Source organism: Trachurus japonicus, chromosome 15 (assembly GCF_045865225.1).
Source record: "Trachurus japonicus isolate A0001 chromosome 15, Traja_1.0".
Taxonomy (NCBI): Eukaryota; Metazoa; Chordata; class Actinopteri; order Carangiformes; family Carangidae; genus Trachurus; species Trachurus japonicus.
In genome coordinates this window covers 29,920,363-29,946,825 of record NC_140921.1, presented here as the reverse complement: position 1 = coordinate 29,946,825, position 26,463 = coordinate 29,920,363, and the positions used below count along the sequence as shown (strand labels likewise).

The 26,463-nt window shown below is 41.8% G+C and overlaps 1 protein-coding gene across 1 annotated transcript in view; it reads right to left on the bottom strand.

Moving 5' to 3' along the window:
* The window catches only part of galm (galactose mutarotase), a 32,597-nt gene extending 9,373 nt beyond the window's left edge, over positions 1-23,224 (bottom strand). The window contains exons 1-6 of the mRNA XM_085800932.1: positions 23,141-23,224; positions 21,646-21,840; positions 20,310-20,464; positions 3,311-3,424; positions 2,557-2,649; positions 2,300-2,381 (exon numbers count right to left, since the gene is read on the bottom strand). Of these exons, the coding sequence (XP_085657058.1) occupies positions 2,300-2,381; positions 2,557-2,649; positions 3,311-3,424; positions 20,310-20,464; positions 21,646-21,832 (631 nt within the window). The 5' untranslated portion in view covers positions 21,833-21,840; positions 23,141-23,224. The remainder of the gene's footprint in view (positions 1-2,299; positions 2,382-2,556; positions 2,650-3,310; positions 3,425-20,309; positions 20,465-21,645; positions 21,841-23,140) is intronic.
* Between the last annotated feature and the right edge of the window lie 3,239 nt (positions 23,225-26,463).

Sequence of the window (26,463 nt, the reverse complement as noted above, 5' to 3'; positions counted from 1 at the left end):
CTCTCTGTTTACCTACAGTCCGTTGCGCCACAGCGATTAAATGATTTTCAGATGTTGTTCTTCTTCTGACGGAATCATCATAAATCCAGGTTAAAGACGAAATGAGATCATAGCTGAGAAGAAGCCGTGCTGAGCACTGACTGAGCGTCAGCGATAAGACAGGCAGTGCGGGTCGGAGAGCATCCTTCTTAACGTCACTGCCTCACAGCTGGGTATACTGTACTGTAGATTTTTGCAGAAGCTTTGGAGAAGCTTGTTTTTGAGCATGAACAGAGGACTGAGATATAAAAGAGAGAAACACAGATTTACTGTAAATACAACTTCATCTCAGCCCGGAGCCCTCCTCCTGTTGGAGATCTGACAGGCAGAGAGCACAGGGCGGGAGTACTGAGTACACACCACTAATTTTGTCTGCGCATTTATTCCAGATTTTTTAAGTCATGCTCTAATTCGGCCTTTGAGGTGGATTTCCATTGTAACACTGATCCTGTGATATAAATAGGCCGTCATTAACTCCTCTGTCTCCAGGGGAAACCAAAGCTAATTGCAGAGTAATGAATGTTTGTCTGACAGAGCATGAAGAAACACTCCCACACAAAAGTACAAGTGTTCGAGCTTCCACACGTCGTACTAACAGTTATTACAGCAAACATACACCATAATTAAAGCTAATACTGTGCCAAGCGCAAAGAGGCATTCATAGTCACATAAAACTGCAACAGAGACAACAGAGACTGATCTCCTGACACAGACACAGAGTGTTTAGTGGAGAAGATCATTCTGCTGTGCAGCTAAAAAAAAGACAAGATGTCAGTCTGAGGAAAAACATGAAGAAGCATAATGTCAACATGGTGAATTTCCTCCCAGAAGGTTAGTACTCCACTTTTTATTTGAGAAAAAAACAAAAACAAAAAACATCTAATACCTGCTGCTGTTGAGCTGGAACTGATTAGCTGTACCAGTGTTTTACTGCACAAACAGTATGTGATGTGTGAACCTCATGTTTTCAAGGGCTGATGTGGGATCAGGGTTACTGCGGCCACACACAATACCCCAAACTGATAGGGCTGAAAATGAATTTTAGAAATACTTGCATTCAATCAAAAGGGAAAGAATGAAATATTGTTAATTGCATGTAAGATGTTGGAAAGAGACCAAAACAGGAAACACACAGACACAGAGAGAGAGAGATCAGATGGACTGAGCTAAAATGTGCTCGTTGTACATAAACATTTAGACAGCTTCAAAGTTTCTCTCAACTCTCTGTTAATGACACACAGCTGCACAACAAACATTTAGTGACCATGTGTTCAGTTCTTTTTGAACTAACTGGGTGAACTCTCCCACTACTCTCTATATTGATGTAACCTGCTGAAATCAAAACTGAGACTTGACACTTTAATGTAATGTAATGCAAGTGTTGAAGCTGAAGCTCGGAGCCTGAACAAGAAACAATGTGGAACTGTTCAAATATTTGAAGTGAACTTTATGGATTTACCCTTCACTGTCAGGAACTCGGAGCATTAGAAGCTTTATGTCACATATAAAGACATGGACAAAATTGTTGGTACTCCTGTGTAAAAGATAGAAAATCCCACATTTCACGCTGAAATAATTTGAAACTGACAAAAGTAATAATAACCTCCGACTTGAAAAAGTGCAATCAAACGCCTCCTCAAGTCAGAACTCCAACTCGGCGAAGTCGGAGAAAAAAAAATCTACCCCGACTTCACCAAGAATCAGTTGTCTGACGTCACACCGCCTACAGTAAAACATCAATTAAAATGCATTTAAATGCCAAAATACATTAAAAAGTCCTTTTTAAAAAATTATTTTTGTGCCCTTTATAATGTTTTTATGCCTTACGTGAAGCACTTTGAATACAAAGTTTGTCCCGGTCCCCCATGTTTTTGGTCATTCTGCCGTGGTGCGTCTCGAACGCTTTGAAGTCGGAACTCTGGGTTTTCAACTGGGAAAGATCCGAATTCCGACTTGTCTCAAATGCAGCATAGACCGGGCTTCCTGACACTGGGCAGCACATTTGGCTCCAGAATGCTTTGATAGTCTTGAGATTTCATTGTAACCTGCACAGATTCTGTGTACAATGAGCTGATGGGAGAACGTCCTTTGGTCTTTTACTTTTGTCAGTTTCAAGTTGTTTTGTGAGTTTTTCCTTCTTTGACAGAAGCGTACCAACCATTTTGTCCACGTCTGTAAATCAATTTGTGTTGCATTCGAGCATTTTTAAAAAAAAAAATCTGGTGTATCTAAACTTCATTCACATCAATCAGTGTTGTACCTGTAGGAATGGATGTGTCGTCCACAGGCAGGTAGGACTGAGCACTGATGGACACCTGGTGGTCGTAGATGTCTGCTGCACCCTGCACACACACACACACACACACACACACACACACACACACACACACACACACACACACACACACACACACACACACACACACCTGTCACCCTCCACACACACCTGCTGCTCTTTTGCCTTAGTCAGATTTCCTTACTGAGAAAAGACAGACAGACAGACTGAAGAGCTTTTACCTGTCCAGCCAGGTTGAAGTAGGAGTGGTTGGTCAGGTTGATGGGGGTGGTTTTAGTTGACCTGGCTTGATAGTCAGCAGTTAGTGTTTCACCCTGAAAACACAGTTCAGATCTTACTGAGCTCAAGTACACATCTGTAAACCACCTATTTAGTATATTCAAATCAACAAAACATCTGCCTGGTTATGAGTTTGTGACAAATATTTAATTTACTCAACATTTACATCAGGTTGTTCAGTTTTACCAGTTTGATTTCACATTAAAGGTCCCATATTATGAAAAACAGGTTTTTTCTGGTCTCTACATACATAAACTAATTATCCCTGAGCCTACCAACTCCTAGAATGAGGAAAGCAAACGGGTCCTGCATCGACTCTGCAGCCCACGACTGGAAAAACGGTGCTCATACAGGCTGTTCAGACTCAGCTCCTGTGGTGATGTCACGACGGGAGTGAGGCCAGCCCCGCAGTGTGATATAAAATTTTAAGTCATAAAGTGGTAATAATCTTTGCCGTGTACAGTAACCATGTTACTTAAAGGTGCAGGCACAGAAACAGCTTGTTCTCAGTAGAGCTCATTTGAGCGACTTTTAGACAGCTGACATTCAGGACCACGGATCAGTTTGGGGCAATACATTTCAAATACAGTATAATATGGGATCTTTAAACTGAATCATCCATGAGACAAACCCCCTCACACTGAGGCAGATCTAACACACACAAACTAAATTTGGTTGTGAGTCAGGTGTGTTTACCTGTAGGGTGTAGGTGACGGACACCTGGACCTCTCCAGGATAACCCTGGTCTCCATCTGGACTGGTGAGACTCAGCTGCACACCACCCTCCACTGCTGCAGCCAGCCAGATAGCCTGTCAGACACACAGTTATGCAGTTTATGAAGTGAAATCAGTGGTTTCTACCAGATGTTAAACGGTGTAACGTTCTAGATTTACAGGAAGCACATGCAGATCTTCACTGGTACACAGGTGGATAGATACGAGATACTGTATGAGGCCTCATCAGTCTGATGGAGAGCAGTCAAGAAGTTGAAGCTCTGCTCATTTCATTATTGCAGTATCAGGAAAATCTCCACTTCATTCTCACATTTTGACTGTTTTCCTGTAAAATGGAGACTTTCCTGACCTTCTTTGAGGCATTTCTCTTGGAAAACAGATCCAAATTCAAAGCAAACATCGCAAAGAAATATAAATTCGCACAATGGCACATATTTTGGGGCACTACCCACACGTTTAGCTTTACATCAATAAATAAATGTTTTACAATGGACCGATCAGTCATACATTAATTATTTATTTTTTAAAGTTATATAACCTGGTTATAGTCTACTTGCCAGCCCATAGGGCCCCATTGTGAACCCGGAAATGTTGAGTACCCCAAAGTTTTATGTTAGAAATAGATAGTATGGGTCCCCAGTATTCAGAAACTGCCGGATGCTAACTTATATATATTGGGCAATTAGCATAACTGACATAATTAGCATAAATTAGCATAATTGCCTATATGGGCAATATTTCAACAAAATTGACTTGGCTGATCTGGGCAATATTGGAGTGGTTTTAGGGGTTATTGCTGATGCTGAATCCATTTCTGACATTTTCAAAATTCAAAATGGCTGTCTAAACCGGAAGTGACCAGATTTTAACCGCCAGTGGGCCGATTTTGATGGATTTCAAAATCTGGTCACTTCCGGTTTAGACAGCCATTTTGAATTTTGAAAATGTCAGAAATGGATTCAGCATCATCAATAACCCCTAAAACCACTCCAATATTGCCCAGATCATCCAAATCAATTTTGTTGAAATATTGCCCATATAGGCAATTATGCTAATTTAAGCTAATTATGTCAATTATGCTAACTGTCCAATATATATAAGTTAGCATCCGGCAGTTTCTGAATACTGGGGACCCATACTATCTATTTCTAACATAAAACTTTGGGGTACTCAACATTTCCGGGTACTCATTGTTGGCAAGTAGACTATTACGGTACATGACAAAGATACTTCACTTCTCTAAACCTTCTTTGGTTAGGGTTAGAGAGGTCAGGGGCGCATTGCATTGTGGGATGCAGTACACAATGTAGACTGGTCAGATTGGTCAGATCATGGATCTATACATTCATGGGTCAGATGCATACTGGAGATATTTTCCAAATCAGTACGACATCTGGGATTTTTTTTTCGCATACTGCAGATTATGCTTTGGTTTGCATAATGTCTACTACTAAATTTTGGCCAAATCAGTAGGCTATATACTAGCAGCATAGTATGTGGTTTTGAATATAACCACAGTGTCACAGGATCAGCTGCACTGCTGTGAAGAGTTCATGTGTGCTCCTGCCCCGGCTTGGCTGATGGCTGCAGTTACAGCCGTCATGTCACTAATGCAGTGGTTCCTAACCTTTTTTACCTCAAGAGCCTTTTTTTTAAAGTATATTTTTGGGGCTTTTTTGCCTTTAATGGACAGGAGAGTTGAGAGAGAGACAGGAAATGGGAGGCAGAAAGGGGGGAATGACACGCAGCATAGGACCGCTCAACACAGGATTTGAACCAGGGCCGCCTGCAGTGAGGGCTATAGCCTCAACACATGGGGCGGCTGCTCTACCAACACTGCCCCTCAAGACCCCATTTTGATCACGTGACTGCATGTCAATCAAGATGCACCAGCTCATATTTTATGATGCATTTTATTTGAACTCGATTTATATTCGAGAAAGTGAAAGTATAGAATACAGTTGTTTAAGATTGTGTGGTGTTTTTAATCATAATTTAAAAAAAAGAATAGTAATCAGTATTTTTTTTTTCAATTACTAGACATATCAGGCGACCCCATTTGAATTCCAGACGACCCCACATGGGGTCCCGACCCCAACTTTGAAAAACTGCACTAATGAGTCTTATCCTGCCTCAAGTCCCTTTAATAAAGGGGAGAAATGATTGACTGAAATAACATTTTTTAACTTTTTGGGGGGAGTTCAGTTACTATCAAACTAAAAATAACTTTCATTACAAAATGAACTACAAAATGAAGTGGAGGCACAAGTCAATAGAAGACAGCAGAAGTCTTATCCAATAATTTGCCAAGAAGATAAAAGTGTTCGTCATTTTATGCCACCAGTTTATTAATTCACATATTTTACTCTTACTCTGACACTGGGGCGCTCACTCACCTGTGCGACCCGTGCAGCTTGCAGCAGCATTTGTTTGTTTGTTTCTTTGCTGATTGTCTGCGTGTTTTGATGTTCCCCTTTTCACGCTCCTAATATTTAATGCCTCGGAGTACAAGTGGAATCACGTTTTAACCATGAAGGGGGTCTACATTGGGATTTTCGCCACACTTTGGACTGTGGTGTGTCAATGCACTAGCGGGCACCAAGATGGTGGAGAAGTGAATGCTGGAAGGATCACCTACAGCCGGGAGTCACTGCTGGCTCTCCGTTCACCAGCAACAGGACCTGACTTCTCACACCCCCCCAGCTCATCATGGAGGACTTTTAACGCCACAGTAAGTGGATCTGCTCGAGGAAACCGCGGAGGAAAAGAGGGAGGAGAGGTGGCGTTCAGCGCAGGCTGAGAAGATCCGGGCTGGATGATAGACGTCGGCTTCCACCTCTCCCAACAGTCTTACTCTCCAATGTCCAGTCCATTCGGAACAAAATGGATGAGCTTGAGATCTACGCAGGATGGAAACGTGAGTTTAGAGAGACGTGTCTCCTCGCGTTCACCGAGACGTGGTTGGGAGAACGAGATAGGAATGAGGATCTTCACATAACCGGCTTCGGCCCCCCTATCCGCCTCGATCGCTCTCCTCTCGCTACAAACAAGTCTAAGGGAGGCGGAGTATGTTTTTATATTAATGAGAGATACTGTAAGACTGTAGTGGTGCGGGAGAGAATATGCACATCGGATATTGAACTTTTGTGTATCTCACTTCGTCCCTTCTATCTGCCGAGGGAATTCCCTCAGCTGTTCTTTTCCCTTGTTTATATTCATCCGAGAGCTGACGTCACGGCAGCTTGTCAGCTGATCGAGGACGTGAGCAACAAATTTAACGCGCTCTGCCCTGATGCTCCTAAATTTGTTTTAGGAGATTTTAATCACTGTCGAAATTGACCAAAACATTGAGAACATATGAACAGTATGTCACCTGTCCAACAACTATGAGGAACTCCACTATCGACCTGTGCTACGGTTCAGTAGCCAATGCCTACAGGTCCATTCCTATGCCCTCCTTTGGAGCTTCCTATCATAGCAGTATTCTACTTCTACCGATCTACAGGCCAGTCTGTAAACGACGAGAGCAGACTATAAAGACAGTGAAATGCTGGTCAGAGGACAGTATTGACAATCTGAAAGCTTGCTTCGAATGTACAGCCTGGGATGTTTTTTATGATTCTTGTTCTAACCTGAATGAACTGACACAGACTGTTTCCTCCTATATATCCTTCTGTGTTGACATTAATATCCCTCAGAAGAACATCACTGTCTACCCCAACAACAAACCGTGGGTCACTAAAGACTTAAAAAATGTTATAAATAAGAAGAAAAAAATATTTTATACAGGGAGCAACCAGGAAAGGAAAGACATTAACAAAGAGGTTAAGAATGAAATTCGGAAAGCCAAAAGAGCTTATAAAGACAAGGTGGAACACAAGTATAGCAGTGGTGATCTGAGGGCGGCCTGGAGAGGCATCAAATCAATGGCCTCAGTCACTAACCTCCAGGATGAAAACATCAGGGCACCAATTAGAATAGAGGGTAGCAATGAAGATCTGCCCAATGCTTTTAATCTTTTTTACTCCCGGTTCGAAAACCATGACCTCTCAGACAAACTTTCTTTTCAAGGTATTCCTGCTGTCACTGACTGTGATATGGTCATCAGTGAGGAGTGTGTAAACAACCTCCTGAAGAAGGTCAATGTAAGAAAGGCCTGTGGCCCAGATGAAATTTGTGGACGCACATTAAAGTATTGTGCTGACCAACTTAGCGGTGTTCTCCACCACATTTTTCAGATGTCACTTAATTGCAGTCAAGTACCTGATTTATGGAAATCCTCAACCATAATCCCTGTTCCAAAAAACTCATCCCCCAAACAATTCAATGATTTTAGACCAGTAGCACTTACATCACTGTGTATGAAGATCCTTGAGAAAATTATGAAGAACATGATTATGTCACATATGGAGGGGAGCATTGACCCACTCCAGTTTGCTTATCAGGCAGGGAAAGGCGTGGAGGACGCCAAGCTTTTTATTCTTAACTGCCTCTACAAACACCTGGAAAAACCCCAAGCCCATGCTCGGCTCCTATTTGCTGACTTCTCTTCAGCTTTTAATTTGATGTAGCCGCATCTTTTACTCAAGAGGCTAATAAGTGTTTTTAATTTGCCCCACCAGATTGTCTTATGGTTGTCAGATTTTTTAACCAACAGAAAGCAGAGGGTTTATGTAATGGTTGTGTTTCAGGACTCCTTATCTTTGTCCACCGGTTCACCACAAGGGTGTGTCCTTTCCCCCCTACTTTTTATTTTATATACAGATGAATGCAGGAGCATTAGGCAAGGCAGCTACCTAGTCAAATTCTCTGACGATACTGCACTGCTGTCTCTTCTTCAGGGATCTGAAGCAGGGACACGGGGAGGCCCTTGATGATTTTGTTTCATGGTGTGACAACAACTACTTAGACTTAAATGTGTCCAAAACAAAGGAGCTTATAATTGATTTTAGACGCAACAAAATCCCAGTTGCAGATAGCACCATCCATGGTAAAAGTGTGGAAAGAGTTCCCTCATACAAATATTTAGGTACCTTTCTTGATGAGAAGTTAAAATTTGATGTGAACACTGCGGACATTGTAAAGCGAGGGCAACAGAGAATTCATCTTCTCCGCAAATTGAACTCTTTTTCTGTCAGCCCTGTTGTTATTCTGTGTCGTTTTTACCAGTCTTTTATCGAAAGTCTCCTGTTGTTTTCCTTTATCTGCTGGTTTCCCAGCCTCACAGTGAAAGATAAAAACAGCTTGTATAGCATTATAAAAACCTGTTCCAAGATCACAGGAATGAAACTCAGGGACCTGAACAGTTTCTGTGACCAACAAACTTTGAGGAAAGTAAATAACATTTTGTCTTCTCCTGGTCACGCGCTGTCAAGTGAATTCTCTCTGTTGCCCTCAGGACGTCGCTATGTTTCACCTGTCTGCAAGACAAACCGTTTTTTGAAGTCTTTTGTCCCCTCTGCTACTCGCCTCTTAAATTCTTTGTAATGATTTTATCCTTCTTGCCATGCACATTTTTATTGGTCAAACATGTGCAACTTATGTACTTATTCACTCATTCAACGGATCTTTGACAACACTGTACCCTTGGCATCCTATTCTATTTATTTACCTTATCTGTTATATGTATTATTGTGTGTACTCGTACTGTGTTTTTCGTGGACTGTGCAAGCTGCTGAAATCAATTGCCCCTGGTGGGATTAATAAAGTTGTTTGAAGTTGAAGTTGAAGTTGAAGTCTTACTGTACGTTCACACCAAAAGCTTCCAAAGCGTCAAAACGCCGGAAGTCAATTCATTTTCAATGAGAGCCCGGCGACACTGAGCGTCCAAAGCGTCAACAGGCGTCGCCGCACTTCCAAAGCGTCCAAAGCTTCCAAAGCGTCACCAGACGAGAAGTTGAGCCAGGTTTAACTTTAGGGTAATTAGCTATGACACGGTTCGGCGGCAACCTGTCAGAATAGAGATGTCCGTCGGCTGCCTTTTTTTTCTTTTTTTTTTGTATTTCGGCTCCCCAGTAGAGAGCCTAAGCGGAAGCAGGAAGTAACGGCGCCATGGGACCTCAACTCTGAAAAACTCGCCATACAAATGAACGGGAGTCCAAGTTTTATTTCGTGATCCGTTTGAATTGCGCCATGAGAAAAAAATATGTCCTCTACCTGTTTAAAACATCACGCTTCATAAAGAGAAATCAGCAGTTTATCATAAAACGGCAACAGAAGAATGTATTTTGTGTAAAGACACGCTACGGACTACAGATCTGTGTCCCACAAAAAATACATCACCAACTGACACGGCGGCATGTGGTGACGTCACTTACGCGACTTGTAGTCTTTCTGCTTACAGATTCTTCTGAATTTTATTTTACAATAGTTTTACAACAAACTGCAGATTTCTCGGGATGAAACGTGATGTTTTAAACAGGTAGAGGACAGATTTTTTTCTCATGGCACAATTCAAACGAATCACGAAATAAAACTTTCAGTCCCGTTCATTTGTATGGCGAGTTTTTCAGAGTTGAGGTCCCATGGTGACCGTTACTTCCTGCTTCCGCTTAGGCTCTCTATGACCAGCGCGATCGAACGTTGACGTCAGTCACGTGACGAGCGGCCAAAGCGGCTGAAAATATTTGCCGTTTTGGGAGCTGTCTTGTCTGACGCCCACCCTCGAGCGTTTTTGGCGCTTTGGAAGCTTTTGGTGTGAACGCACAGTTACGATATTTTCAGTGCATAAGAGTCATGCATCAATTGTTATACAGTAGCATTAAGAGGAACCATAGACAGTCCCAGGCCATATAAATACGAATGACAGTACTATGATCTCAAATTAATTTTACTGTTTAAAATACTGTTATATGTATATTCACATTTTGTATTTGTTCTGTTTGACAAGTTTATTATTAACTACAATGTACCAGTCACAAGTGGTCAGCTATGAGGAGTTCACACCTGACACTGAAATGTCTCACAGTTAGCATTGTGTTAAGTGATCTCATCTCACTTTCCTGTTCAACATAAAAATACAGTGATGCATTTCTCACATGGGAAACGTCATCCTCACCGCTCTCAAGGCAGTTCTCAGGGCTTTTTTCATTATGACACTAAATCACCTCCTCAACAGGCAACACCCTGTTGATGTGTCAAAACCTGCAAATTCACTCAATCACTTCAACAACGTAACAACATGTTTGTAAAAAAAATAACACTGTATGACTTTTTACTGCACCATGACTGTGTCAACCTCTCAGCACTTCACTGAACTCTATCTATTCCACAATGTGTGGGAATGAGAAGTCTGTAGAAAATAGTTTTTAGAGTTTTTAGACTAGGAACATGGTTCATCCAAAATATTTACTGTAATGTAAACAGTGTTTGGCATTTGATTCAGACACTTGATGTATTTATACGTTTTCACTGTATGATATTTTCACTGCTATGTTTCATTTTTAGTAGATATGTGCTACTTGCAATTTTTGGATTTGTGTGTAGAGTTTTAATAAAATGAGTCTTAGTAGAAAAATGTGTGAAAGTAGTTATTAAAAAACTGTCTGTAATAAGCCGTTATTGTAAAACTGAGGAAAACAGAATGATAAACTATGAATCAGAAAATAGAGAAACTAAAATTATATAATCAAACTCAGAAGATGAAATAACTAAGTATATGTATACTGTATGTATGTGAGTGACGGACATTTCTCTGTACATAAATAAAGTTTAAAGACTGGATTGAAAACACTTTGCAGTGCAGCTGTGTATCACGGTGAGTGAGAACTCTAATGAAGCAGTAAACTGTATTAATGAGTTGTCACAAACGGATGAGACACATCAACACAATGAGAAAATGTCTTGAGTGAAAGGTGTGAACAAATCCAATGAGAAATGCTAATCTGTGTGGGGACAATTAACTGTTCTGAGAGCAGCATTAATACTTTTGAGAATTAGGTTTCTGATGTGAGAACTGCATCAAATTGACTGAGAAAACCTGTTAACACATGAGAGGGACGTGAAGCGCCTGAGTGCATCAGTGCACTCCACACTATTCTCCAGTGAATGAGGATTTTACCCATTTGAAATAGAGAAAAAAAACAAAAACAAAACTAGAGCTTCAGAAAATATGGTCCCTGTCTCCAATGCGGGCGTTATGCTGTCACACAGTGACCTTCTGACCATTTGAATACTAAACAACAACTCTTCATTTTATTCTTATAGTTAAACTGTGTCATAATTAATGAATGAATTTGTGAGGTCACAGTGTCACAGACGTGTTCCTGATTCCTGTGTTGACTGATTTCATTCAGAAGAACATGAGATCACTTTGACCTTTGACCCTGACCACCAAAGTCTAACATCTCATCTTACAGATACAGATAAATTTAATAATGAATTAATTTTTTTTATAAGCGCTTTTCCAAAAGCTCAAAGACACTTTACATACAATAAATTCAGTTAAAAGCAGCAAAGACAGTATAAAACATAGAAAACAATATAGAACACACACAGAAATTATGTATTAAAAGCTGATTTAAAAAGGTGTGTTTTTAGCATGGTCTTGAATGTTGGGAGGTGAGTGCAGGTGCGGATGGGTTTGGGGAGTGAGTTCCAGAGGGAGGGGGCAGTGATGGAGAAGGCTCTGTCCCCCCAGGTTCGGTGCTTGGTCCGTGTGGGTAGTGACAGGATGTTTCCTTCGGATGAGCGGAGGTCGCGGGAGGGGGTGTGGTGATGGAGCAGGTCTGTGAGGTAGAGGGGGGCCAGGTTATTAAGTGCTTTGTGTGTGAGGAGGATGATTTTGAACTGTATGCGGTGAGTGATGGGCAGCCAGTGCAGGTCACGGAGGACGGGGGTGATGTGATCTCTGGAGCGGGTGTGGGTGAGCAGGCGTGAGGATGCTGTTGCAGTAGTTCAGTCTGGATGTGATGAATGCATGGATGAGGGTTTCTGCAGCAGAGAAGGTGAGTGAGGGGCGGAGACGGGCGATGTTCTTGAGGTGGAAGAAGGCGGTCCTGGTGATGTGGTTGATGTGGAGGTCAAACCTTAGCTTACTGTCGAAGATGATTCCTAGGTTGCGGGTGTGGGATGAGGGAGACAAAGTGCAGTTATCAAAGGTGAGGGAGAAGTTGTGGCTGGCTTTAGTGCGGGATGTGGGGTCAATGATGATTATGTCCGATTTGTCACTGTTCAGTTGAAGATAGTTTGTTTGCATCCAAGATTTAATTTCTGTGAGACAGTTGCTGAGGGTGGAGTGGGTGTTGTTGGTGATGGCTTTGGTGGAGATGTACAGTTGGATATCGTCGGCGTAACAGTGAAAATGGAGTCCATGTTGACGGATGATCTGGCCAAGGGGGAGGATGTAGAGGATGAAGAGGAGGGGACCAAGCACCGACCCCTGGGGGACACCTTGTGACAGGGGAGCGGTGGGGGAAGTGCAGTTGTTGATGCTGATGAACTGTTGTGGGTTGGAGAGGTAGGAGTGTAACCAGGAGAGTGCTGTGCCAGTGATGTGGAGAGAGGATTCCAGACGGAGAGCAGGATGGAGTGGTTGATGGTGTCGAAGGCTGCTGTGAGGTGGAGGAGGATGAGGATGGTGAGGTGTCCGGAGTCTGAGGAGAGGAGGAGGTCGTTGGTGACTTTCAGGAGGGCTGTCTCGGTGCTGTGTTTTGTACGGAAACCAGATTGGAATGATTCAAACAGGTTATTGCAGGTGAGGTGGGTTGTGAGTTGTGAGGCGACAGCACGTTCCAGGATTTTTGACAGGAAGGGGAGATTGGAGATGGGGCAGAAGTTATTTGGGTTGTCAGGGTCCAGACCGGGTTTTTTGATGATGGGAGTGATGGCAGCCAGTTTGAGGGTTTGGGGGACAGAAGCAGAGCAGAGGGAGGCGTTAATGAAGTCAATGATGAGTGGGGAGATGACAGGGAGGCAGTCCTTGATGAGTTTGGAGGGTATGGGGTCCAGGGTGCAGGTGGAGGTTTTTATTCCGGTCATGATGGTTGTGAGTTGTGCTGGTGATACTGGAGAGAAGTGGGTCAGGTACTGGATAGTGGTGGGTGGGGAGGCAGGGAGGGAGACAGGCGGGGAGATGGGAGGGATCCTGGAGGTGGTGAGGTTACTGTAAATGGTGTTGATTTTTGTTTGGAAGAATGATAGGAATGATTGGCACTTTTCAGTAGTGAATGATGAGGAGGTGTTGTCGTGAGGTTTGAGAAGGGAGTTGATGGTGGAGAACAGAGCCTTGGGGTTGTTGGAGCCAGAGTGGATGAGGTGGGAGTAGTGGGTGGTCCGGGCAGCGTTGAGTGCTTCTTTGTACTGTTGTAGATGGTCGGTGTAAGCGAGAAGGTGAACTGTTAATCCGGTTTTCTTGCATTTGGCGGAGTGTGGGGGTGAACCAGGGGCAGAGTGAGTGAAAGAAAACTTAACTTCATATAACTTTACTTCATGTATCCCAAAGAAAAGGCAAATCAGTTTCTACAGTCCATCCCATGCAATCATTCACACAACTTGGTCTGAAAGTGCCAGAGGCAGCATGGTATGGCCTATGTGAACGAGTGCAGTTAAAATAATACAGATGAAAGAATAAAACACAGAGTACAGGCTAAACAGGCATAACTAAACAAAAAAATATCTAAAAATCTAAATCTAATTCCTCAAGGTGGTCTTGAGCTACCACCTTCAAGAGGATAAAACATGTTTCGTGAGGTCACCATGACTCGAATTTGGACTCTGGTGCCAAAATATTAGAAGAACTTCTCTGAGGGCCATTAAACTGAGATATCACTGTATCTTATGGACAGACAGAAACATGCCTCCATGAAGGTAGCAATGAAGTAAATGGAGGAATGGGAAACAGTCAGTACGTTTACATGCAGAGCTTAATCGAGCTTTGCTCAAAATTCGATTTTGGCGTCAAGTCGGACTTCTGTCTTTGTCTCAATATACATGCAACTGAAAAAACCGAATAACTGACGGGGTCCGCCCCCTCATGCGCCGTCACCTGTTGTTTCAGCAGGTTAATACGCCCCCCTGTCCTGTTGACTTTTCTGTCACCTGGTAAAAAACTGAATATAAACTACTTATAAGCTTAATAATAAATTCTCAACTGCAGTTCCCGACCAGACGCGCCAGTCTGGGCTGGATTCACACTGAGAATAGGATACAGGCTTCCTTTTTCCTCTCTCTCTCTCTTTTTAAAAAAAAAATAAAACACTCTTGCTAGTTGCTCTGTGTGAAATGCATTGAATCTGTGCTGATGTTGGGTTTTTTTCTTTACTTTGCCAGGTTCGGGCGGCTTCTCTGCTCCACTTTGTGCCGTCTCTACTGTTGTGGAGCAGCGCACATGCGTTGTCCAGTTATACTCCGACTAAGGTGTATACATGACGGAGAAAATCGAATTCCAATCACATTATCTGGGTGTCTTAATCTGAGTTCTCAACTCCGATTTCAGTTGGACTAAGGTGTTTACCTGCACTTCAGTTGTCCAGTTATAGTCGGATTAAGGCAATAATTCGGTTTTTTCAAGTGTCATGTAAACGTACTGACTGAGAAAAAGTGAGGTGGGACAAGTGGCGGAGGACATGTGTTGAGTAGGTGGTACCTCACTGACACCTTTTCATTCAGTGCCGGGTGTCAAATGTATCTCCATCACATATACGCCATCACATGAGATGCATATGAATGAGTATGAACGGTAACTTCTATCTTTGATATTAAAATCTAAGAGACCCTCATGATAAATCTGTCTTTATATTCTGTGTTTCATAAAATGAACATTGTTCACTGATAGATTTCTATATTGAGATCAGCCTCAAAAATGTCAAGGACATTGTGGAGCTGTGTGACTTAAGAATGAAGCCTTGTTCACACAGCTCTGTGTGTGAACAGACACTTTACACTGAGCTAATTCCTCTTTGATTGCCACAGCGTGACCACATGCAGGCTGCCCCTCTTCTCTTTGCTTTACAGCTTCAGTTTAAAACACTGTCCTGTCTGATGTCCGTCCCATCACCTCAGGCAGTGCATTAATAAAAGCCTGTCTGTGTTGAAGCTCATGAGACAGCTAGTCTGACAGGCTACTTCAATCAGGACATTAAAGCACTGCCCAATTATTTCCACACACCAAAAATAAAATCTCTAAAAACTTTATTCACATTTAGTTATGGCAGAGGTCAGAGTGAGGGACACCATGTCGACTGAAGTACAGTACTAGTCAAAAGATTTCTCATTCAGTGTTTCTTCTTTATTTTTATTATTTTCTACAACTGAAGACATTAAAACTATAAGGGAACATATGGAATTATAAAGTAAACACAAAAGTATTAAACAAAGCTGAATATGTTTTAGATTTTGGATTTCTTCTTTTTTTAACCTTCACTCTGTGGTCCAACTCATCCCAAACCATCTCAGTTGGGTTTAGGTCAAGTAAGATAACACTTATGTGTTTACAACATAACTCCCTATGTGTTCCTATCTACAATGCAGAAGGTGATAAAAATAAAGAAAGACCCAGAATGAGAAATTGTGTCCAAACTTTTGACTGGTAGTGTATCCCAACATCTACAGGATACAGACATTCATCTTTCCTCAGGATGAACCCTACTGACTGGGGGGCATTTCCTCTGGCTACACCAGCAGGGGGAAATGTTGTCAACTTCTGGTGAAATGTCTTAATATCTGCATTGGACAACCTTTTGGTCTTAAAGGGAAACTTCGTTTTTTTAAACCTGGGGCCTGTTTTCATATGTTTTTCTGTATACGTGAGTAATGGATAATACAATTATTGAGGTGGCTCCCTCCAACTTTCATTCCTGATCAATGAAAACATTCTTGGGAAATGTTTTCGCTTTCGTCCGTTTTCCACCGGTCCAAGAATTTGACCGGGCAAGTGGCTCCTGTCAAAGTTCGCCCTATAAACCTGCATTTTTTTCACACTGACAGGTTCAGATAGTTACAATGAGTGTCTGACAACATACAGTACTAGAAAGGAGAAATGAACGTATCTCTCTACCTTTAGCGCGTCTCTTCTTTGACTGGCAGTAGTCATCCCCGGTCAAAGTGGTCACAGCAGACCCTGTGGTCGGCACGGCAACGGCGCAGACAGAGTGTCAGCATCCATTTGTAGCACAGCTAGCCAGAACGTTCAGCGTGTTTGGTCGAAGTAAGGTAGTCTGTGAAAGCTGCGCCAAGAGTGGCCCAGCATTTTGTTGCTACAATTTGTAAATTCTCCGGTCGTTTCTCTTCACCTCAGTCAGGTAACAGTTTTCCCCACCGGTGTTTTGACACGAATTATCGCAAGATTTCAGAACGAGATTTCTAGTGTGGTGAGATTTGGACACAGATCACAACAAACAGCGACCTCCAGCTAAAGGTAGAGAGATACGTTCATTTCTCCTTTCTAGTATGTTGTCAGACACTCATTGTAACTATCTGAGCCTGTCAGTGAGAAAAAAATGCAGGTTTATAGGGCGAACTTTGACGAGAGCCACTTGCCCGGTTGAAGAGTGTTAGCTGGGCTGCAGGCTGCCTGCCCGGCTCAATACTGGAGCCGCCTCAATAAAAGTATTATCCATCACTCAAGTATACAGAAAAACATATGAAAACAGGCCCCAGGTTGGTGTAGATTCTGGTGTAAATATCAGTGTCACATGTGATTTACTAAAAGTGTGTACGCTGCCGATTTCGGTGTAGAACCGACTTGGTGTTGATTAATCTGGTGGCTGAAAATGATCGTAATTTAAATGTCACACCCCACCCCGATACATTCCTGCTTTAGAGGTCCCGTCCTGCCCACATGGAGACACGGAAGACGGCCAAGAAGACACTTTACTGACATTACCACCTTCAACAGGGAGAGGGCGCTACAATTAAATATCTGGACATTAATAGAATGATAGTTTATGTGATTGATACAAGCGTCACTGGTGGCTGGAGACTAGAGACGCACGTATCACTGACCACGTAGGAAACCCAGCCATCTCATGAAATGTTCTTGCAGTTTACTAAACATAGCCTGAAAAATAATAATTATTGCCGTGAACGTGACTTCATAACCGTCAGCACTGATGGCATGGTTCAGCTGATGGAGGGATGTGAAATAGAACAGTTTTTCCAGAATCTCCAACCCTACCCTTAGTCCTCCTTTTTTCTTCAGTGCCATCATGAGGTTGCATTTAAGCTGTTATGTGAAACATCTTGACGACATGTGGATGAATAGCAGCGTTCATGACACTTTGAGCATGAAGAATTCAGCTTCTAGTTCACAGAGCTGCGAACATGGCTGAGTGAAAAACACTGAATCAATAATCTGATGTTTATCAGGCCGAGTTTGTTTCATACAGAGTGTTTCTTCATTTATTTATGAACATTTATCCTCAGAGTAGATCAAAGGGCCGAGCAGAGTGTGCACAGTATCCGTGTGTTGTGTTGTGTTGTGTTGTGTTGTGTTGTGTTGTGTTGTGTTGTGTTGTGTTGTGTTGTGTTGTGTTGTGTTGTGTTGTGTTGTGTTGTGTTGTGTTGTGTTGTGTTGTGTTGTGTTGTGTTGTGTTGTGTTGTGTTGTGTTGTGTTGTGTTGTGTTGTGCAGTGTTTTCTTCAGGAGGGTAAGAAACTGCAGGGAACAAGTCAAAGCAGTGAGAGCACAGCCCCAAAAATGCAAGGGATTATGGGTATTATGGAGATACAGTAATGTTGGGTAACCAATTGTAATGCTTGCAAACACCTGTCATGATGATCCCTTCACTATTCCTCTGTGTGGTGTGTACTGGTGTGTGAACACAACAGGCTGCATCAATACACTGACAGTCTGCACCAACTCGCTGTTATTTACCTGCAGCTGAGAGGCCGTGCTGAATTTTTCCACGCAGGTTTTATTTCAGTTTACAGTTTTCCTCAATTGCTAAAACACTAAACCCTGTTGTCTGAACCAAATTCTCAGTTGCCTGAACCCACTGATTGAATCAGTCTCTTTTGACAAAACCATCAGCACTTTTCACCTGTTTAGACACATCTTACCAACACATTTTCATTGTGATGCACCTGTGTTGCATAATGCTGAGCACAGGTGGCAAAAGTCAAACACAACTAAAGCACAAGTTTCACCGGTTGAACACAACAACTCAAAATTGATCACACTTGTGTCCAATGATGTGAGGGCACACATAGCCTAAGCCAGTTCAGGATGAAGTCCTGTGGCCTGACCCAGTACAGAGAAATGATGCTGTGGCTGAGTTGTGCACTTCTCATTTCTATATTTTTGTACTTTATTTTTACGTAGGCTTACTGTATACAAGTGCTAAATGCACAAGATTTCTGTTTGTCTTTGTACTGTACAAGTGCTACGTGTAAAATGCACAGGATTTCTGTTTTTTGTACTTTTTTTTTTTTTTACTATGTACAAGTGCTAAAGGCACAGGTTTTTTGTTTTGCAACATGCATTTAGCTACAGTGAACGATAAACATTTATTTCTACAGCCTCATGTGCTGAGCATTGTGTTTTCTATTTTTCTATGTTGTGTTTAGTGACTGCTCAGTAGTGTTTTTAATTTTGATTGACTCGGGGCACGATTTGACAACATAGTTCAGTTTTGGGCACCAGATTGAACTGTTTTGAGGTGAAAGTTTGGTTTTGCAAGAAGAGTCTGAGGTTTTGTGAATGTAGCTTGAAAATTGGGGTTTGTGTTCACAGTTTAGAGAAAATGAGAGAAGCTTTCGAGAAATGTGTCTTAGCAATCGAGAAAAACTGTACAGTAACCAGGGCCGGTTTTAGCTATGGGCAATATGGGCGACCGCCCAGGGCGCAATCTTTGTGAGGGCGCACGAGCGCTCTCCAAAAAAAAAAAAAGACAAAACAAAACTCGCCGTCAAGTTAGTGGAGTGGTCGCTGGGGCGCCCCTATGTCACGTCAACTTGCTGCTGAGAGTCATAGGCCTACTACAGGTTGTGTGTGTGTCAGGAGAGAGGAGAGGCGAGGGGGGAGGGGGCGGGGGTCAACTTGCGACTGCTGAGGTCTCACGTCGGATGCTCCGCCGGCCCAGAGGGCTCTCATGCGGGGAAAGAAAGGAGGGTAAAGCGCTAAACTCCTCGCCCTGAAGTTGGCTTCATTTTGGTAATGTTGCTATGGGATGCCCAGCAATATTCCTCTTCTTCCTCTTCAATGTCCGGTCTCTGGTAAACAACATGAATGAACTGTGACAGGATCATGTTTTTAAAAGGATCCTGGACTGTCATGATGTTTATAATGTTTAACAGCAACGTCACGCTGTTTCCAAAACCACACCGACTTCAGCAGAGAAGTGAGTTTAAGCACATTTTTAGTTTAGCCTACAGATGGAACAGTCGTTCCTGTCATTACTTTATATTCAAAATATCATCATGTTGCTGGCCCTACGCTCACAAACAAAAACTATTTTAAATTGTGTTTTTTTTTTAGAGGTTCAGAGGCTGTAGTCAAGCTGCTCAGTTTTAATATAGCCTAAGCCTATAATTTTATGTGATTGGCTATTTTAAAAAATCATTTAAATATGGCTGGATGATCAATAACAAATTAAACTGTGGTTTGACAAATTCAAACACATTTATTGATGATTTAATTTAAAGGAACCACGGTAGCCTATAAGATCATGTGTGAGATCAAATTCAGTGTTAAAGGCGCTCAGGCAGGTGATTTTGAAATACGCTAAAAGTAATCCAGAAAGTACTATTAGTATTACTTTACTTGAGTAATCGAAATACATTACAGATTTCAGATTACAGATTTTGGGACATGTAATCAGTAATCTGTAGAGGAATACATTTTAAAAGAAACCCCCCCAACACTGATTATAATATATTCTTGTGTTTGTTCGTTGGTGGGGTTTTTTTTTTGGGGGGGGGGGGCACCAAGGGATGGTTTCGCCCAGGGCGTAAAACTAGCCAGGACCGCCTCTGACAGTAACTACACACTCCTTCAGGCTGAAGAATCATAAACTCATGTCCTACCTTGTTGAAGCCTCTCAGTCCTCCATGCAGAGCATTGGGCCCGTTGTTGATGTCCAGCTGGAACTCTTTTCCCTCCATGACGAAGCGTCCGCGCGCGATCCTGTTGGCCACGCGGCCCACCACCGCTCCCAGGTAGCGCTTATCTGACATATAACCTGACAACAGGGATGTCACGATTTGAAATTTTCTTTGTACGATTATTGTCAGAGAAATGATCATGGTACTATGATTATCACGATTATTATGCATTCATTAATTTCACAACACTATGAATGTGTAAAATCAAATATAGTCAAAATATAATTACATTACACATTGTTTACACAAAATATTTCAAGTATCTATTAATATATGACCAATTATTAATCCCCAGGGGGAGTGTTTGAAATATTCAGGTCATAAATTGTCATCTATACCAAATGTTAACGTTTTTTTAATCATTTTTTGTTTTGTTTTGCTTTTTTTAAATTAAAAATGACACGCTAACATTTAAATTCCTACCAATTCAATGTTACGTCAGTTAAATGGACCAGTATCTGTGCATTTACCTTTATTTTTGCGCACATCTGCCAATAAGGTTCCAACATCAAATTTTTGTGAAAGTACAGTAACGGTATTTAGGAATCTTTACGATTAAATAATTGTCAACACACGTCACTACTCTCCATCACTACAACAACACCTGGCTTTCAGTCATGTCAGTCCCTCTGAGTCCCTCAGCTCTGGACAGATGTCCCTGTACTGTTCTATCATATGTAGCTCCTACAGTTTTGCTTTAAAGACCACGTGGAGCAGAGATTTATGTGGTGGACAATGTCCCTGTGTTTGACTGTCCTTAGTTTAAAAGGCTTTTGGTAAAATTCATAACAACCAAGCAAATGGTGTTAGATGGAAATTAGCTCTCTGCTAAATCTGGTACATGCATTTTAACATTCTTCTGTTTAATGTCTGTGTAAACTGTCCATAAACTTAATAAAATAAAATAAATCTAGTGACTTAACGCAACAGTTAAACTACAGGAATACATCCAAACCATTAGTGGACAGTATATTATGGTGGCCTTTGTGTGATGTAATTTCTGTTGCATATAAGTTATCTTATAGCATTTTATACATCTACTTTACATGTTAGTGTTTTTGGGGTGGTGAGGTCTCTTTGCAGCAGCTCATAGGTTCACTTTCCAGGGCTGCAGTCTTTTCATCTCTAGGATCAGAGCTTCTCTCTGTGGACAAACAACCTGCTCTGCTGTCCTACAGAACTACAGTCAGCATCATTTTTAATCAATATCTAATTCCATAATCAACCATTTCATTGGGCATAGACATCATTCCTCTACCTTCCAGGTTGTCGTAGCCCAGGACTACATCCTCCATCTTTCCGTCCGTCCCTCTGCTGCACACAGACCTGATGATGGCCCCCAGGGTCAGGACTTCCACTCGCACCTGGGACGACTGGAGGACCCACAGGTCCACACTGCCCAGGCCCGACGCCTCCCCCCACTGCTGATGGCTCACCTCAGTCATCTTGGACTCTTCAGCAACACAACAAGAAATAAAAACTTCACATCAAAGTACTGTACGGTATACTGTACTGCTGCCCATTATTTACAGTGGATATTCTTTCTCCACACTGTTGTTTACTGTTGGGTAGAAGGTTCATGGTTTTGAGTGTATTTCTGTAACATCTACAACTAGAGTCAAGGTGTCTGACTGTACCACAGGAACGTGAAGACCACCAGAAGAAACCAGAGCTGCTCCACTTCTCAACCTTATGAGGAAAGGAGCTTTAATACTTCTTACCTAATCCCCTTCAGCAGAGGAAACATCTGGACTTTACTTTATAAAAATGAATAAAGAATAACTCTCCCACAATTCCTTGCTGCATCAACATTTAAAGTGGCTTATTGTTTCACTGCCATCTAACTGTAGAAAAACAGATGTTTTATGTTTGAGAAACAATTAACTGAAACTCAAAACCATAAAAACAGACTTCTGCAATTATCATCATCATAACAATATACAGTATACTATAGCCGATTATGTCCCTTACCTGACATTACACGCGCATTTATGCATAGGCTGTTCATAATTATGCAGCCTATATACGTTGACAATGTACGCACGTCTGAATGGCTAAACCATAGACTGTAAAAAAAAAAAAAAAAAAAAAAAAAGGGCTAAACGCCCTTTGTCACGAGTGTTGTGCACAACCACGGGTTCACACGTACTCAACTTGTGCAGAGTGCAGTGAAGTTTCTGCTGTCATCACATGACTGATCACAACCTGTGTCTTCCAATCCAATCCAATTTTATTTATATAGCACGATTTAAACAAACACAGGTTTCCAAAGTGCTGCAGAAGCACAATAAAAGAATCGACACAATAAGATAAAATAAAATACGATAAGACAAAATTAAAATCAGTGAGTTAAAAGAGATACCAGATAAAACACAGTAAAATCAAATAAAAACAAATAAATAAAATCATTAAAATAAGAATAAATGAAGTCAACTTCCTACTGGGTGTTGAAAGCCAAGGAGAAGAGGTGGGATTTAAAAACAGACAGAGAGGAGGCCTGTCTGATGTGCTGAGGCAGATTGTTCCAAAGTGTTGGAGCTGCCACAGCGAAGCACGATCCCCTCTGAGCTCAGGACCAGATCAGCTGACCTGAGACCGGGAAGGAGGGTACAAGTGTAGAAGCTCAGAGAGGTACGGCGGGGCAAGACCATTGAGGGATTTAAAAGCAAATAAAAGAATGTTGTCTTCACTGTAACATCGGAGTCTGAGACAAACTAACCTAACTCACCTATCTACAGCTTCATGTGACTCACCTGCACACACTTCATCAACAGACTTTGGATCCGGACCACGGGACCACGGCGCTGACGTCTGACTTCCTAGTCCGATGACGCGGTCAAAACCAGACGACGGTATTCCCTCAGTACAGCCTGACAGGCATCTGGCCGCAGGCTTTTACAAACTCTGGTTTATTCCCCCTGAAGACCAGACAGAGTCTCAGAAGTTGTTTAGTGATTTCTCATTATTGTTTCCTTTATGCAATTAACTAGGCTATTAGTTGTATTTTCTGTAAATTCCATTTTCCCAATATGAATCCATTCATAAGGCAAGGCAAGGCAATTTTATTTGTATAGCCCGTTTTTACAAACAGTTTGTCACAAAGGGCATCATAACAACATCCTCTGCCCTTAGACCCTCACATCCACTGCGGAAAAACTCCATACAACATAAAAAAAATTTGAACACCACTTGTCATTTTCCTTCCACTTCACAATTATGTACAAGATTTTTTACAAATCAAAGACAAAAATTGAACTTTTTGGCCTCCATGCAAAACGCTATGTGTGGCAAAAACAACATCAACCTGAATACACCATCCCCACTGTGAAGGTGGTGGCAGCATCAGGCTGTGGGGGGCTTTTCTTCAGCAGGGACAGGGTAGAATAGTGCCTTTAGAGAGGCACTCTAGGGCATGAAGCTGGTCAGAGTTGATGGAAGATGGATGGAGCTAAATACAGGACAGTCCAGGAAAAGCTGTTAGAGACAGAAAAAGACTGAGACTGGGACGGAAGTTCACCTTCCAGCAGGACAACCATCCTAAACAGCCACAGCTACAATGGACTGGTTTACATCAAAGCATCCATGTGTTAGAACGGCCCAGTCAAAGCCCAGACCTGAATCCTACTGAGAATCTGTGGCAAGACTTGAAAACTGCTGATCACAGACTCTCTCCGTCCAATCTGACTGGACTGGAACAATTTTGCAAAGAAGAATGGGCAAAAACTCTAGTTTGTAGATGTACAAAGCTGGTAGACATAGGCTACCCCAAAAGACTTGGAGTTGTAATTGCAGTGGAAGGTGGTTCAATGTATTCTGAGTACGTATGCCACACTTTTCAGATTTTTATTTATAAAAAATCATGAACACCATGTATCATTTTCTTTCCACTTCACAATTGTGACACAATTTAACTGACATGCCGAAATAAACAAACAATTGTGCGCCAATTTGCACTGGTTTATCACTTAAAACCCCAAGTTTGTGGTTGAAACATAACAAAATGTGGAAAAGTTCAAGGCCTATACTTTTGCAAGACTCTGTATGTTAAGGAGGCAGATGCAGTCAATTATTCGATTTTCCCTGTTGCATGTAAACTGGGACAAGGACAGAACTCCAACGAGATGCTCATATCGAGCAAAACTTGACTTAGCTGTGCATGTAAAGTAAAACCTACTGATTGTTTTTGTAGTTGTTGCTGTAGTCGTAGTAATGGTGGTAATCAAGCATGTTCTCCTTGTTTCTAACCTGGTTTCACTGCTGAAAAACGCAGCATCCCTGGAGATTTCTTTATCCTTGGAGGAACCAACATACTGTAGTGGATGATGGTGTTTAAAAACTGGTGTGCAGCTAAATGGTGTGTCCCAATTTTCAAAGCGGTTGACAACAGCATTCTTAAATTTATGTAAGAAAAAAAAAAAGCTTTAGAAGTGTACTGATATGTAAATGTAGATTTGAGAGTTAAAGAAACCACACTGAGACACCGTTTGGGGGAAGACATTGCTTTACTTTATTCTGCTCTCTCTAGAACCAAATCCGCCCTCCCTGAAAAATATACAGATTTGTCCACAAATGTTAAATGATATCTAGTTATGTACACAGAATATATGTCAATACAGATATTACATGAAACATTACAGCAAAGCTGTTTCCTCATGTCCACTGACACTGTAAGAACAAACATGCTCTCCCTTCACCTGTGATGACTGAACTATAGACGCACACTGAAGTGCTGAGGGCACAGTTGTACAAGTGTAGCAGAAGAGTTATTGTATATACAAATGGTTAATGGTTGTCGTTTTACATGTTGTGTGTGGCTGCTTCACATTGTGCTTCTATAGGACTCCTGTCAGATGGAAAATAACGAAACAGGAAGTTTAATTTTAGAGTGAAGGTTTCTAGCCGCCCCACCCAATATTTGAACTTAAGGTCAGGCTGAAAAGCAGTGTTTGATTGTCTGTTCTGGTTTAAAGTTTCAGGTGTGTTGGACCTTGGACCACAGACGCCTGTTCTGCTGCACCCAATTAGTCGCCATCACCTAAACCATAGATAATACAATGTGCTTGTGAATGTAACAAAACAAACACAAATCACAATCGCATCAAACAAGAAAAGAAGTGCTGCAGAACTGACACCGTGGCCTGTTGGTGTTTGTAAGAGTCGTCTCACCAGCTCACAACAGATCATGACAGGTCACAGTATTTGCAAGTAAAAGGAGAGCTAATGCTAAGTGGCTGCAAATTGCTTCTTGCAATCAGAGCTCTTCAGTAATCCTGCATGTGCAGTCAGGTCCTCCAGGTTTAATATAAACACGACCTCAGGTTGTTTATATGTCTCACCTTTAACTCTCTCTATTGCACCAAAGCCAAAACCCAATCCAAGAGGACACTGGCTGACATGCAGGATTTTTTTTCAGCCAGAGATGAAATGTTTCACATGAGAAGATTTTTCACACAGTTCATTGATCCCGGTCAGTGAGGCTGTCAGATTAACACCATCAGTCTGTCCCACTGTCTGATGGCAGGTTTGCCAAATTGAGTGTACAGTATCCACTAATTTGCACTGGCACCACTGAAACCTTTATTTTTCATATTAAATATATCACTAAGAATCGGACTCAACACAACCAGCAAATTCAATTTTTGGAAATCTCTGATGTACATCAGGCGACTCATCCTTTAAAGGTGCTATATGTAAAGTTTTTTCTGACACACACCTGCAAAGAGCTTCTCATGCTCTCATTCTGAGATAAAAGATGCTGCCGTGACTCACAATCACAAACCAGTGTAACAAGATGGAGCAGGCTACAGCTAGCTGGTTTACGTGCTAAACAGAAAAGCAATGACAAAGAAAAAGAAAAAGAAGCTAAAGTAGGATTAAAGCAGCATCACTTCCCACTGCTGGAGAGGAGGGAAGGAATGAGGTATGATGCTGAACCTCCAACATTTTATCTGGACTCTTAAGGAAACAAATGTTAATGCTCCTACAGTAAACAGCAAAAACAAACATATAGCACCTTTAATGTTACAGTTTTGGTCCATTCAATTTTAAAACAATGTGATGGATGTGGTGCAAAATT